Source organism: Hyaena hyaena, unplaced genomic scaffold (assembly GCF_003009895.1).
Source record: "Hyaena hyaena isolate Hyena2069 unplaced genomic scaffold, ASM300989v1 scaffold_38, whole genome shotgun sequence".
NCBI lineage: Eukaryota > Metazoa > Chordata > Mammalia > Carnivora > Hyaenidae > Hyaena > Hyaena hyaena.
In genome coordinates this window covers 3,672,628-3,687,458 of record NW_024080670.1, presented here as the reverse complement: position 1 = coordinate 3,687,458, position 14,831 = coordinate 3,672,628, and the positions used below count along the sequence as shown (strand labels likewise).

General features: G+C 48.6%; 1 protein-coding gene across 5 annotated transcripts in view; it reads left to right on the top strand.

Annotated features, from left to right (window-relative positions):
- Window positions 1–14,831, top strand: part of SPTAN1 (spectrin alpha, non-erythrocytic 1) — a 63,005-nt gene that overhangs the window by 8,936 nt on the left and 39,238 nt on the right. For all 5 annotated transcript variants that reach the window (XM_039229476.1, XM_039229475.1, XM_039229473.1 and 2 more), the window contains exons 2-11: window positions 2,750–2,989; window positions 4,192–4,317; window positions 8,215–8,355; window positions 8,709–8,855; window positions 10,249–10,382; window positions 10,526–10,670; window positions 10,748–10,902; window positions 11,542–11,677; window positions 13,354–13,455; window positions 14,322–14,459. In XM_039229476.1, coding sequence (XP_039085407.1) covers window positions 2,753–2,989; window positions 4,192–4,317; window positions 8,215–8,355; window positions 8,709–8,855; window positions 10,249–10,382; window positions 10,526–10,670; window positions 10,748–10,902; window positions 11,542–11,677; window positions 13,354–13,455; window positions 14,322–14,459 — 1,461 coding nt within the window. In that variant the 5' untranslated portion in view covers window positions 2,750–2,752. The remainder of the gene's footprint in view (window positions 1–2,749; window positions 2,990–4,191; window positions 4,318–8,214; window positions 8,356–8,708; window positions 8,856–10,248; window positions 10,383–10,525; window positions 10,671–10,747; window positions 10,903–11,541; window positions 11,678–13,353; window positions 13,456–14,321; window positions 14,460–14,831) is intronic.

Sequence of the window (14,831 nt, the reverse complement as noted above, 5' to 3'; positions counted from 1 at the left end):
GAACTCCGAGCCCCTGCGCAGCAGACACAGCGCTCAGCATCTACTCGGTCATTTGTCGGCAAACATTTCTTGACGACCTGTGTGCGCCCGAAGTCGGAGATCCGGAGACGAGGTTGCTCAGTCTCCTTGTACCGCGGGAAGCATACGCAAGTGCTTTGGAAATCTGCAGAAAGTGTGATTACATCTGAGAAGAGGGAAGGGGGGGAGCATTGAGTACAGTTTGGTGAGGAGGCAAGATCGTACAGCTTACTCATTTCAGCTGGGTGTTGAGATATAAATAGGAGTTATCTGGGCAGAGCAGACACAGAACATTCTATACAAAGGCAGCTTGGGAATAGCTAAGAGCCTTTTAGAGAGAATCCTGTATTTGGAGGAGAAAGAATACTTCAGTATGCCCAGGGGGCAGGGGACATGGGTGAGAGATGGTATCAACCAGTTAGGTGTTTTGGGGGCCAGATCAGAAGGTCCTGCTAAAGAAGTGGATTTTTTCCTCTCTCAGAAGGGAGCCATAAAAGGTTTTAGAGCATGGGAGTGACGTGGCACAGAATAAGTTTCCCTTTTTAGTAAAATAAGACTTTGAAGGGAAACCAAAATACAGCCAAAATAACTGGTCGGTACGTGGAGACTAATTTGGAAGGGACGGTGACAACTAGAGTCCCCTCCTGTTCTCTCCATTAGGAAGATGGTGTCTTCATAGAAAGGTAGTCCTCCGAGTTGACCAGGTGCAGACGGTGCTTTCTCGCCGCTCTTGAAGCTGTTTTAATTCCTGAGTTGGAAACTTTGACCTCACCTGCGTCTCCCCAGTGCCGTTTCACCTCCCTGGATGGCGGGGCCGCTGTCACCTGTCCTGTTAGCCCGGCCAGGTGAACAGGAAGGGCTCTCAGGTGTCTCCCAGGCGACAGACACAGTTTTTATCCCGTGTCTAAATTATGGGACAATAGCCGGAGATGCTAGAAAGTTTATCTGGTCTGCTTTTTTACCAAACGAACCTTCTGGTAGAATGTAATTTTACTTTTAGAAGGGTCCTGAGAATGCCTCATTTTTACCTGCCACTTTTAGTCATTGTAGGAAACTGAGGCATAGGAAAGTGACTCCTGCAAGGTCACGTGGCACTGACACATTTAGAAGCTCTGGGTCTGTACTTCTTTCCCTCTGTGGTCCGTCGGTTGGAGGAGATCAGGCTTACTCCCTGATGAGCGTGGGTAGCATAGTCTGGGTTTTGCCCATAAATAGATCAGATTTTCTTTGACATGAAAATTTGGTGAAAGTGTCCAGAAATCTGGGGATTTACAGTTGGGGCCGATTGAGAGCTGCGGGGAGCGCTGCCTCCATCAGCCTGCAGTTGTGGGGAACTCGAAGCGGATGCTGAACTTGCGCAGTGTCCTGGCCACAGTAGGAGGGGGGTGTAGAGCTCGGTACGCCTTTGCACCTTCTTGTTCTAAATTCCTCTGTTTTTTAGTATTACATCAGATTCAGATCGAGACACACGACTACCTGTTTAATAATTGCTACTAATTTTTTTTATGTAGACAAAGCACCCATTACTTTAAACTGTATTGAACACAAGCATTGTGACCAAAGTCTACATTTGTTTTAAATTGTAGTGTAGTTAACGTACCATTTATATTAGTTTCAGGTGTACCACTCCCCACCCCTGTTGTTTTTAAGATGCACCGCGAGTTTGTTTTGTGTACATTCACAGGTAACGCAACCTCTTCCCTGCTCAGGCACTCCGGCAGCCCGAGGAAGAGCTGTAGTACCTGAGAAATCAGGGGCTCTGACTAGGTAAATTCTATTGGTTATTGACATTAAGGATTCAGTTACTTTGTAACCATCCCCTTTTCTTCATTGAATGATAGGCTGGGACCTGGAGAGAGAGAGAAAAGCTGATTTAAGTAATAGTAAAGTCCTTCCATCTGGTCTCTGCATTCCATCCAGTGGAGATGAGAAGGACTTTACTATTACTTAAATCAGCTTTTCTCTTTTGAATGGCTTTTTCAGTAATTCTTTTTTTTTTTTTTACATTTGTTTATGTATTTTGAGAGAGAGAGAGAGGGAGAGAACGAGCAGCGGAGGGGCAAAGAGAGAGAGAGAATCCCAAGTAGCCTCTGCACGTTTAGAGCCCAAGAGGGGGCTCGAACCCACAAACAGTGAGATCAGTGACCTGAGCTGAAATCAAGAGTCGGATGCTTAACTGAGCCACCCAGGTGCCCCAATAATTCCGTTTTTTTAAGGTTTATTTAATTATTTTGAGAGAGAGAGGGAGAAGGCCCTAAGGAAGCCCCGCACTGCCAGTGCAGAGCCCAGTGTGGGGCCCGAACTCACAAACCGTGAGATCATGACCTAAGCTGAAATCAAGAGTCAGATGCTGAACCGAGGTGTCCCTCGGTTCAGATGCCACCCAGGTGTCCCTCAGTATATCCTTTGTGTATCGATTTGGTATTTCCTTTGGATTCTCAAAGCCTTCGTAGAATTGCTGGTAAACTCTTAGTTCTCACGCTTGAATCTTTTTGCTGGGTTTCACTGTGGTGTTGGTTGGGGGGGGACCCATGTAGGCAGGTGTTGCAGGCGAGTAGATGACCAAGTTTTACAAAGGAATAGAATCTGGGCTCACTGTTCGATCCTGAGGACGGACGACTTTCTTTCATTTGGCTGCCTGGGCTGTCTGAGAATTCTTGCCTTCGGAGAGGCTGAGTCCATTAAATCCCCTCTGGTCTTGTGCTTATTTCGGGGCATTCTGTCTTTTCAGAAAATGGACCCAAGTGGGGTCAAAGTGCTGGAAACAGCAGAGGACATCCAGGAGCGGCGGCAGCAGGTCCTAGACAGATACCACCGCTTCAAGGAACTCTCAACCCTTAGACGCCAGAAGCTCGAAGATTCCTATCGATTCCAGTTTTTCCAGAGAGATGCTGAGGAGCTGGAGAAATGGATTCAGGAGAAACTTCAGATTGCGTCCGATGAGAATTATAAAGACCCAACCAACCTGCAGGTGCGTCCCCTCTCCCTGAGGTTCCTTCCAGAATTCAAGAGCTCCAGTGTTTTTGCCCCCAGATCACACAAAGTCATTGAATTATGACCTTGGGAGATTGGACAGCAAGAAGGATGTAGATCAGACACAAGTCAGGACTGACTCGCTGTTCTGAAAACCCCTTGGGGTAGCTGTTAATCCGTACGCGCTCAGGGCGCGTGTGGAAGCTGGAAGGGAGTTCTCTTTTCTGGATGCCTCGAGCTGATGGTTCACAGACCACTGCCTTGCAGCCGTCGGTGACCCTTCACCATTTTTCGGGGAGAGTCTGGGTTGACCTCTTGGAATGTGTGTTTTCAAGAAAGGCACACTAGCAGTGCAGCTGGTGGCAATTCATAGTTAGGTGTCTCTTTAAGCACCTCACTGGTAAGTCTTAATCAGAAACAAACCTTTGAAATCATTGGGTTGGAACTTAAATTTTATGTTATAAATCATGCCTCAGTGAAGTTTTTTTGTTTTTTTTTTTAAGGACAAAGCCTTTCTTCTCTTTGATTTTAGTGATTTTATTTATTTGTTATCAAGTGGAGAGCATGGTTCCCTTACTTTACTAGAGTCGTGTAAGAAAAGCATCCTATCATGAGTGAAGGCAGATGGATTATTATTCAAGGGCAGATTGTATGTGCTAAGAAAATTGTCGATACGGCTCTGTATTTCTAAATTTAATTTTTTTTTGTTTATGAGAGAGAGAGAGACGGAGCATAAGTGAGGGAGAGGCATAGAGAGAGGGGGCGGGGAGACACAGGCCCCAGGCCCCGAGCTGTCAGCACAGAGCCTGATGCAGGCCTTGAACCCACAAACCATGAGATCATGACCTGAGCCGAAGTTGGATGCTCAGTCAGATACTGAGCCACCCAGGCACCCTGGCTGTGTATTTCTAGAGGGGATTGGATGTCCACACAAAGACTAATTTCCTGGTAGACCATAAAATTAGACACTGCAAAGTTGGTGGTTTTTAGTGGCCAGACTCCCAGAAAGCCAGGATAGATAAGGTCAGAAGACTTGAGTAATGGAGCAGGTGAGGGGATGGGGGGGAATGCTGAGGGTCTGTAATTAGAGAAAGTAGGATTCAGGAGGGAGAGCAATCAGGGGGCCGGGGATGGTGGTGGGGGGCAGATGGTGAGTGCTGTGTGGTAGCAGCTGCGGCTCACTTCATGGTCCCCCAACAGGGCAAGCTGCAGAAGCACCAGGCCTTCGAAGCTGAAGTGCAGGCCAACTCAGGAGCCATTGTTAAGCTGGATGAGACTGGAAACCTGATGATCTCAGAAGGGCATTTTGCATCTGAAACCATAAGGGTGAGTGGGAGTAGTGCCTGGTACCGTGGCCATCTGGTGCTGGTAAGGTTGGCTGTCTGGTTGGTGGAAGAATGGATGAAATGCCAATTAGGGTTTCTAAAAAAGACTTTTCTAGCTTTTTAAAAGAATTTGTGAAGTCTCTGAAAGGAGTTACCCAAGTCTTGCCTTTGTAATACGATGATTCAGTATGAATACAAACAAGTATGTGTCTTCTCAGTGGGGAATTAATACTCTTTTGTAGAACAAATTAGAATGCAATTATACTTTCAAGAAGATTACATAAATTGAACTTGAATTTACAGGTGGTAAATAGACGGGAAATTGGTGAATTTGTGGATCAGGACACAAAGATCAATAGGATTAATCACAGACATCATAAAGTTCTCTGTTGGCAAAACTCAACGTCTGGATCTTGGTTTGCTGAGACCCAGTGAGCAAGCGAGTTCAAGGTCCGGCAAGCAGAGGCTTGTGGCACCTGTTGGTGGCCACGGTGATAGAGCCATCTTTGAAGGAGGTGTCCTCACGTTCTTTGATTTGACTCGTTTGGTGCCTGTTCACTGGAGCTGGGGCAACAGTTGATCTTTCCCTGCACTCCCATTTTCAGCATTAAAGGGAAAGCAGACCTCTTGAGGATAAAGTGTGCGCGCTTAGTTCCTCATAACCAGATGCTCTTATCTGCTCCCGACTTACGTCATACCTGTCTGTGTGTCTTGTTCTTTGTCATCCTGAGTCATGTTCCACTGAGGGACTGGCCTTTTCAGTCCTTACCAGTCAAGGCAGTTGTGAAGATTTCGATGAAAGCTACATTCATAAGCCGCATCCAGAAATGTCACGTCCTTTGCTGTTTTCCTGACCCCCTTGTAGAGCTTCCGTTCCCTTAGCATCTGGTCTAGTGGTTCTGCAACAATAAATACTTGTTGTCTCTCGTTTGCACGAATGAACTCTGCAGCCTCATATTGAAGACTTGCAGTTAGCTTATTATTGATAATTAACCATTACTAGTAATGACTGTAAGTAGGAAATAAGAGTAAATTCTAAATGCCATATGACCAACTGTTTAATCACATTCAGCCCATTCAGGTAATGTAGTCTGTGTTTCTGCAGTTAAGAACAAGTGTCTTTCTGCTCATTTTCCCACTGTTTTGTACACGGTCCTACAGTAAACGAAGCAGCATGCCTTACTAATTCCTGGATAGAGGCTTTTCCCGGAGTGCATGGCTTTTTTCTGTAGCGGTATAACCAGGCTACAGATAGGGAATAGGAGAAGTAGATCAAGTGTTCGACTTTCTAGTAGTTAATCTGGAGAGGAGGCCACCCAATGCTCACTTCACTCTGCTCTGTTAGTAAATAGCCTCCTCCCTGTTTGGAGGTCTTATTAAAGCAACATTTAAAAGTACTATTAGCTGCTGTTTGTCGCATAACTGTTAATGCACACTTTGACATGGGACTTGACACATGTATCTCTGATCTTGACACTCCCTAGGCAGCCCTTATCCCCACAGAATGGAAGGGAAGAAACTGAAGCTCAGAGGATAACTTCTCCAAACCCCACAGCTAAGAGGCGACAGAATTGGGGTTCCAATCTATGCCTTTCTTTGCTGACAACTATTTGCCTTATTTCTCCAAGCTGTATTTCATTCCTGTCCGCTTTCTCTGCCAGCTGCTTCTCAAAGATCTGCTGTTTGCTCGTGCCCCCATTGAGAAAGCCACCTGAGTCAGAACCAGGGTTTCATCTCCACCCTGTCAGCTTTCATTGTGTTTCCCGAGTGCACCTGCCTGCCCGCCCCTCCTGCTCTCCAGCCGCAGTGCGCTTGGGCAGCTGGGCTCCAGCCTGCGGTGTGTACGAGGTCAGAGGCACCTGGAGCAGGAGGGCCGTTCCAGCCCTGGAGTGGGCCCTGCCCTAGTTCTTTAACTGAGCGCGTGAATATGAAATCTGTGGGAGACTGACCATTGACTTAGGGGGTGAGGTTTTTTGAGGAGCCTTCGGTGGTCTTGTTTTTAATTTGAGCACAGGGCTTTCATTTAATCTTTACTGTCTCGTTCCCAGTTCCCACGGTGATCCCGGCTTGGTGCTTCATCTGGCTACATAAGTCAGTAATCACGTTTGGCAGGCAGGCTGACGTGGGGGCGGGGGGTGGATTGTGAGGATTGTTCTATGTCCTGGATAACCTGTCTGTCCTATGTCCTGGATAACCTGTCTGTCGCCGGTTTAGACTTTCACACCGTACCGGACGGCGTGGCGCCCCATAGTCACCGCCACCCACATCGGGTCCCACATCCGAGTAGGTGGAGTGTTGAGTTGCTGCTGCTTGCCTGTTCCTTCCCCTCTGCCCTGGAATGCCTTTCACTTCCGTCTCGTTGGCGGGGCTCCTTTGTAACCTTCGGTGGTGGAAGTGAATTGTGTGAGCGTTTCTTTCCCCTGCTGTTTTCTCTTTTCACATGAAACCCACAGCCGTGTTTCTAAGACAGTCCACCCATGTTGGCTGCCCCTTGGCTTTCAAGTTTTAGCTGGCTGGGATGGGCATCTCAACAATGGGTGGATCGCAGACTTCCATGCCGTGAGTGTCCAGACCTTGTGGTTTGTTTTCTGCGTGTCTGCCAGTGTTAACACGGGAACTCCCAGTATCTTGGGGTAGGCCTAGTCAATACGTTGAGATTGGATTCGATACCGGAAAGCATCACTGAAGCTTGAACTGATGATCAATCCCCCCTGCCCCCGGAGTTCTTGACAGGTCCTGTTTAGGACTGTGTGTGAGAACCCAAAGATGCTGGGCAGTGAATATGTTTGGGCCTGTGGCTGCCACCTGGGTGAGGTTTGAAATGAACCTAACCTGAGTCGTACCACAAACTATCTTTTCATAGAAGTGCCAAAACCTTTTCTGCCAAGAATCCTTTTCAATTGCTGATTATGTTTCAGGACCCCTCCCCCACCTTTTTTTTTTTTTTGAGAGATAGCAAGTGCATGCATGTGCACAGAGGGGGCGGGGCAGAGAAAGAATCCCAAGCAGGCTCTGCTCTGTCAGTGCAGAGCCCGATGCGGGGCTCGAAACCACAAACTATGATATTGTGACCTGAGCCAAGATCAAGAGTCGGACGCTTAACCAACTAAACCGCCCAGGCACCCCCTCCCCATCTTTTCTAATTTATGTGAAGGTGTTCCTATTTATTTGTGCCTCATCATTGTTTCTTTGCATTCATGATGCCCATATAGGACCTTTTGTTTCATTTTTTCCCCTCTACCTCCACAGATTCATAGTAACCCTTAAGCGATTTCTGCTGTTCCCATGTTAATTCCTCATCTCTTCTTCCCCAGTTTTCCGACCCAGGAATCTCACTTAATGATTTGATTGTTAATCAAATAGTAACTAATTGTTATTTATGCATTTGTATAGCTTATATAATAGTTGATGATAATGATTAACAATTCCCTGAAGTAAACTAGAATAAATCCACCTGTGATAGGTCAGCTATTTTGTTAAGACCTACCGAACCACTGTAAAGTGGATGCTGTTTCCTATTCTCACACTTAGGTTTCCTCTTCGTTTGGGGGTTATATTTGGGTGGGGGGAGGTTATCTTTAAAAAGACGTGTTCCGGGGCGCCTGGGTGGCTTAGTCGGTTAAGCGTCCGACTTTCACTTAGGTCATGATCTCGCGGTTCGTGGGTTCGAGCCCCGCGTCGGGCTCTGTGCTGACTGCCAGCTCAGAGCCTGGAGCCTGTTTCAGTCTGTGACTCCCTCTCTCTCTGACCCTCCCCTGCTCGCGCTGTCTCTCTCTCTCTCTCTCCTAGAAATAAATAAAAAAAAATTTTAAAAAAAGACGTGTTCCAGCCTCTGGTTTGTGGGGTTTCTAACGTGCGGGACGGTCGTGATCTCCGGGGCTGATCTTTTTACCCGCAGACTCGTTTGATGGAGCTGCACCGCCAGTGGGAACTGCTCTTGGAGAAGATGCGGGAGAAGGGGGTGAAACTGCTGCAGGCGCAGAAGCTGGTGCAGTATTTGCGGGAGTGCGAGGATGTGATGGATTGGATCAATGACAAGGTACGTTTCCGGGAGGAGGGTTTGCTGAGTCATTAGCGAGAGCACGGGAAGAGCATCTGCGTGCCCAGCCGAGGGCCAGTGTGAGCAGCAGAAGGCGCTTGGTCGTGTGGGTGCTGCAGCCCCGGCTGCTCAGCAGCGCGCCCTTCTGTAACTCTGAAACCTGGAGTCAGCCGATGTGCCCTGAGCTCAACCTTTTAACTAAGAGAGGAGCTCAGATCACAGAGGACACGGAACACTGCAGCCACGAAAGCTAACATGGCCCATCCTGGTGGGCCTTGCTCGTGACAAGTGTTTGGGAGCCATGGTCACCGAGTGTTGGTTGGTGACTGAGACTCTCTTGGGTTCCTGGGCAGGAAGCAATTGTGACTTCCGAGGAGCTAGGCCAGGACCTGGAGCACGTGGAGGTTTTACAGAAGAAATTTGAAGAGTTTCAAACAGATATGGCTGCCCACGAAGAAAGAGTTAATGAAGTGAACCAGTTTGCTGCCAAACTCATTCAGGTAGGTGGCAGAACGCTACGTTCCTCTTCCCACATCATGATATGAGCTTTCTGGTGTTTCCAGAAGAAACTTTTGGTGATCAGTTCCCTGAGTCCTGTGTGAGCGCAGATTGGGAAGCATGTCTCGGAGTTTTGTTTTGATAAGGGAGCAGTGCTGATTACTCCTGAGTTAGAAACTGCATTCTGACTTGCGGCCATGGGCAGGAAGGGCCACGTTCGTTTGATCTGTGTCCTCCACCCACTTTTGGGTAGGGCTCAGTGGTGCTTTTACGGGGCTGCTGAGGCTGGATTCCGGGACTCTCAGGTGAGGGTGTGGTGGTGAGTCCTTCTTAGAGTTGGCAGGCATCCACTGACGCCTGCCTGCTCTTCCCTTTCCTTTTTGATTTGAAGCTTCCCAGGGCTCTCTTGGGAGCCTGGGGAACCTTGTAATGAATAGGCTTTCTGCTGGCTGTTCTGAGCCATCGAGAGGTGACAGTGCAGCCTTTCCCCTTTGCCTCTGTGCGCATTCCTATGAGCTGCTGCTCTCTAGCTCCGGCTTCTACTATAGGGATCAGAGTGCACACATAGTATTTACGGCTTGATGTACATCCCTCTGACTTACATTGCTGCATTAACCAATAAAAGTGGAAATCTCTCCTTGGCAGTCTCTCCAGAGACTTCAAGTATTAGGAACTGGACTTTCCGCTTTCAGGGAAATTTGATTTGGGGGCATATCAATCTTAAATTTATGGATCCGCTTCAGGGCTGGTACTTGTTGCCTTTCTGGCCAGTGATGAAAGAAGAGCCAGCATTCCTCAGAAATGCCTCATCCTTCCACAGCGAGAGATGTGCTCTGCCCTCCCTCCTCCCCCAGAATCTTGGGGCCTCCCAGGGTCATGCTGACAAGAGCAGTCAGGCCAAGCCTAAGATCTCGCAGATGGATCCCAGAATGCTTCATTTATTACTTCACATTTTTGTCAAAACAAAAACCAAAATGTGGTTTGTGGGGAAGAGTACTTTTAAAGACGTAGCTCCAATCTGAAGCCAGGAACACACCGCGAAGACCGTGTGTACGGGCAGGAATGCTCAATAGGCTCACGAGTGTCCGAGGCGACAGATTTTCCAGCACCCGGGGCAGATGTAGTGCACAGAGTTGCAGCTGAAGTGTGTGTTAACATGAAGGTTTTGGTGCTGGTGCCCGGAACCACTTTATGGACTGACCACACTACTCCAGGGGGAGTAATGGCTCTCCCCTTTTTATGCAAGAGGAAACGGAAGCTAGTTTTGAACAAGCTTTACTCCATTTCACGTGTAAAACCAGTGTTGGTTCAGGAGGATGAAGGTTTGCTGAAGCAGGCACTAGTCAGGAGCCCGGGGCTCAGGACCCAGGCCGGTCTGTGCTCTCCCTCGTGTAGGAGCAGCACCCCGAGGAGGAGGCCATCAAGACCAAGCAGGATGAAGTCAACGCGGCCTGGCAGCGGCTGAAGGGACTGGCCCTTCAGAGACAGGGGAAGCTCTTTGGGGCAGCTGAGGTTCAGCGCTTTAACAGGTAACGAGCCACGGAGGGCTGCTGGGTGTGGGGGTCCTGGTGGATATGTGGCATGTGCCACGTGGGTGCTGGAGCTGCCCGGGGTGGCGCTTCCAGCCCTAGACAGTCCCCATGAGTGGTTGCACTGGTGTCTCCTTCCACAGGGATGTGGACGAGACCATCAGCTGGATCAAGGAAAAGGAGCAGTTAATGGCCTCTGACGATTTTGGCCGAGACCTGGCAAGCGTTCAGGCTCTGCTGCGGAAGCACGAGGGTCTGGAGAGAGACCTTGCTGCTTTGGAGGACAAGGTAGGTTTTGAAAGCAGCCCGTTCCATAGAGAAGTTAGCAAGGGGCCGGAGCACAGTCTGATGGGGGCTGTTTCCAGGTCAAAGCCCTGTGTGCTGAGGCCGACCGCCTGCAGCAGTCCCACCCTCTGAGCGCCGCGCAGATTCACGTGAAGCGAGAGGAGCTCATTGCCAACTGGGAGCAGATCCGGACCCTGGCGGCTGAGAGACATGCCCGCCTCAATGACTCCTACAGGTAGGAAAAAGCTCCCCGTGGCTCAGCGAGCCATGCGGTTGGAACTCTCTTAGAGAAGAGGGCAGGTGCGGTTAGGGTCACTTCTGTCTGCTAAGAGCGAGCTGCTGTACGGCTGCCAGGCTCCTGTACGGAGAAAATGCCAGTGACTTTCCTACCTGTATTATGATTGGAGACTTGTAACTCTGTAGTGTGTGTGTGTCTGTGTGCACACGCATACACACACACGTAGTATTTACAACTTTATGAATACTCTTCCCAGCTTCTATCGCTGCATTACAACCGATAGAAGTGGAAATCTCTCCTTAGGAATTGGAGCGCCAGTGAAATATACCTTTGAGTAAATCAAGGATTGGGAAGTGAAAGAATGCTAAATACCAGAGCTCAAACTTGGGAATGCCAAGGAGGATGGAAGTAAGGGACCAGAATGGGGAATTACAGTGATGGACAGAACCCAGGTTTTAAAGGATTGTTTTCAGCCTTCTCTCACTTTCCTGTATAGTCCTCAATATCGCAGGAGAGTTTGCATGCTTTGTTAGACCTCTGAGGACATAGAGTCCGAGGCTTTAGGGAGGCATTTTCCATCCTGGGCTCTCCACTGGGAACACGGAACATCTAATGGCCCCTCTTGGTTTTCCTTAGGCTTCAGCGCTTCCTTGCTGACTTCCGCGACCTCACCAGCTGGGTGACTGAGATGAAAGCCCTCATCAATGCAGATGAGCTCGCCAATGACGTGGCCGGGGCTGAAGCCCTGCTGGACAGACATCAAGAGCACAAGGTAGCGTCTCCAACATCTTCCAGAAGGGAAGACAAAACGGTAGCTTGTCCTATATCAGTAGATCACTCTCACTTAGAGGGGCTGAAACTTTGTTCACAGCTGGCTCCCACCATAGGATTATTGTTAATTTTGCCTTTGGAAACTGGCTCTGCCTGCTTCTCACACATGGTGAAGCGGGTTAAATGTCGGGAGATTAACAATGGTCCGTAAAAGTAAAGAGCTGCACCCTGGCAAGGGAGAGTGCTGCTAGTTTGCACAACAGTCAAAGACAGTCTTAAACTGTGTCTCCGTTTAAATGCTGAGTTTCATACTTGGTGTAAGTTTCTTACTCTGGTTTTTCCCCAAGTATATTTCACAGAAAACTAGTTTCATGAGATTTTAATAGGCTTTTCCTTAAAAGGAAAGGTTTCTGGAGCACCTGGGAGGCTCAGTCGGTTAAATGTCTTGACTCTCGGTTTCGGCTCAGGTCATGATCTTGAGGTTTGTGAGATGAAGCCCTGTGTCGGGCTCAGTGCTGACAGCATGGAGCCTCCTTGGGATTCTCCCTCTCCCTCTCTGTCTTAAAACAAATAAACATTAAAAAGAAAAAAAGAAAATAGGGCACCTGGGTGGCTTAGTTGGTCGGGCATCCGACTTCGGCTCCAACTTTGAACCGATCTCATGGTTCGTGGGTTCGAGCCCTGAGTCAGGCTCTGTTCTGACAGCTCAGAGCCTGGAGCCTGTCTTCACATTCTGTGTCTCCCTCTCTCTCTGACCTTCCCCTGCTCACTTGGTCTCTGTCTCTAAAGAATAAATTAAAAACATTTTAAAAAATTTAAAATAAAAAAGGTTTCTATGGCTAAGTAATTTAGGAAAACACTGTGAAACAGGATTTTTGAAAGGCTAGTATAACTCTAGCCTTCTGAGAGCTTTTTAATTTGGTAGATGTAAAAAACAAAAAATCGGTATAGAAACATCAAATATGTCCCTCTGTACTAGCAACAGTTACAAACATGATTTTCTCAAAATGTTGCTTATATCAGAAAGTATGAAGTACTTGAGAATTCATGGAGCAAAAGTGGTCTGAGACATTTGTGGAGAAAGCTGTTCGGTTTCTTTGAAAGACTAAAGGAGGAAAGTCTATGGTGGAATGCCATACCTCGTACATGGATGGAATCACCTTGTGTAAAGGTGGAAAAATTCTCCCCAAGATCTGTACGTTCCATGCAGTTCCACATAGGCCAGCAGGTCTTTGTTTCTGGAATAAGACAAGCTGATTCCAAAATTGACATGGAAGAAAAATAATTCAAAAACAGCTGAGAGCATTTTGAGGAACAGAGTGGGACCAGGGGAGGCACTCGCCCTGCCGGGTGCTGTAAAATTGTAAACCCGCACATCCATCACAGCGAGGGCAGAGAGATCCGGTGGAGCAGAAGATAGGGCCAGACCCTTAATTGTGTGGGAACATGACAGGCTTGAACAGAGGTAGCCTGAAAAGCCAGTGGCAAAGAGGCTTCTGAGTAAATGGTGCCCTCGTGGTTGGTAACCCAGACCAGTGTTAGGGAGCCTAGCCTCATCGTTGACCTTGCTCCGTGGTGGAGATGGGGTATTCTGATTTGTAAGGATTGTTTAAAATCCAAGCACTCTGTTTTCTTTTATAAGTTGCCAGGCATAAATTGTGCCTTTTTGCCCTATAGGGTGAAATTGATGCTCATGAGGACAGCTTTAAATCTGCAGATGAGTCTGGACAGGCCCTGCTCGCTGCTGGGCATTATGCCTCTGATGAAGTGAGGGAGAAGGTAAGAGAGGAGCGGTTCTTTGGGAGTCTCTAAAAATTGGTGTCTGTCCAGGAGTCTCCAGGCTGCGTTCACGGTGGTTCGTGAGAAAGCTTACGTGGAGCCTGTGCCAGAAAGTTCAAGGGCAATTTCTTGAGAGGCTGGGAAAGAAGACATATACGTAGTACTGGTGATTGATCAGAGAAAGTCCCGTTTATGAGGGATGTTTGTGTCACGTTTCCTACCTAAAGGGGACCTGGCAGGGAGCTGAGCCCTGTGTTAGTCAGTTGGAGCTAAGAGGATACAGATGTTTTTCAAATTCTATGTAGGAGCGAATGTGAGTTCCAAGTCTCACCACATCTAAGCATGAAGACGCCTGAGGAGCCTCAGATAATGATGTTTTAATATTGTGTAGACTAAGAAGAGACCTTTCAGAGATATACTTCGTTAACTTTGGAGCCTAAAAGTTAGCTCCAGGGCGTTCCTGAATTGATCACGTTTTATGGAAGACACACCGAGTTGACCTTTCTCAGCTGAGCCCTTACTCCGTTTGTACTGCCTGCCTTTAGACAGATGCCCTTTCTCCTCTGCCTAACGTTTACCTACCATTCTGACCTTGAGTCATCCGTGAAAACGTGGCAGTGTATGTATTCTCGATCAACTCGACCTCCTCCTACGTAGCCTAACCGTACAAGCGGCTGAGGGTTTGTGTGGTTTCCCGTGGCTCGGCTGACACACGCGAATGCAGTTCGTCCCCTTTTGCAAACCCGAGGCAAGTCCCGAAGATTAGCATGAGGCTTAGAGATTCCAGGGCAGCCTGTCTGTGGGCCCGGTGCCGGGACGGCAGGACCCACCCGGCCTCGCGGCCTCCCTGGCCCCTCTCCCCGCAGCTGAGCGTCCTGGCGGAGGAGCGGGCCGCCCTGCTGGAGCTGTGGGAGCTGCGGCGGCAGCAGTACGAGCAGTGCATGGACCTGCAGCTCTTCTACCGCGACACGGAGCAGGTGGACAACTGGATGAGCAAGCAGGAGGTACCGCGTCTCTCCCGGCGGCCGCGCGCTTCCCTGGGGGGCTGGCTCGTGCCCGTGTTGCCTTTGCGGGTCAGGTGACAGGGCCTGCCGATGGTCCGCTGCTGGGGGGGACTGGCCCTTGGGACCGGCCCCGGGTTTGGACAGGAGTCTGCTGCTGTGGGATCGTCTTTCGCTGAAGAAGAGATTTTGTTTTTGTTTTTGGTGTGGGACTCAGCACTTCACGTTATTGTGGAATTCATTTTAAGCGAATCGAAAAGGATGTCACGCTTTCCGAAAGAGATCTAAGAAGTTTAATGGGTGTAGAATCTCCTTGCTTCCTTTTCGTATTTTGGCCAGCATACCCTTCGCTTCCCGGCCTTAGTTGATGAAAGG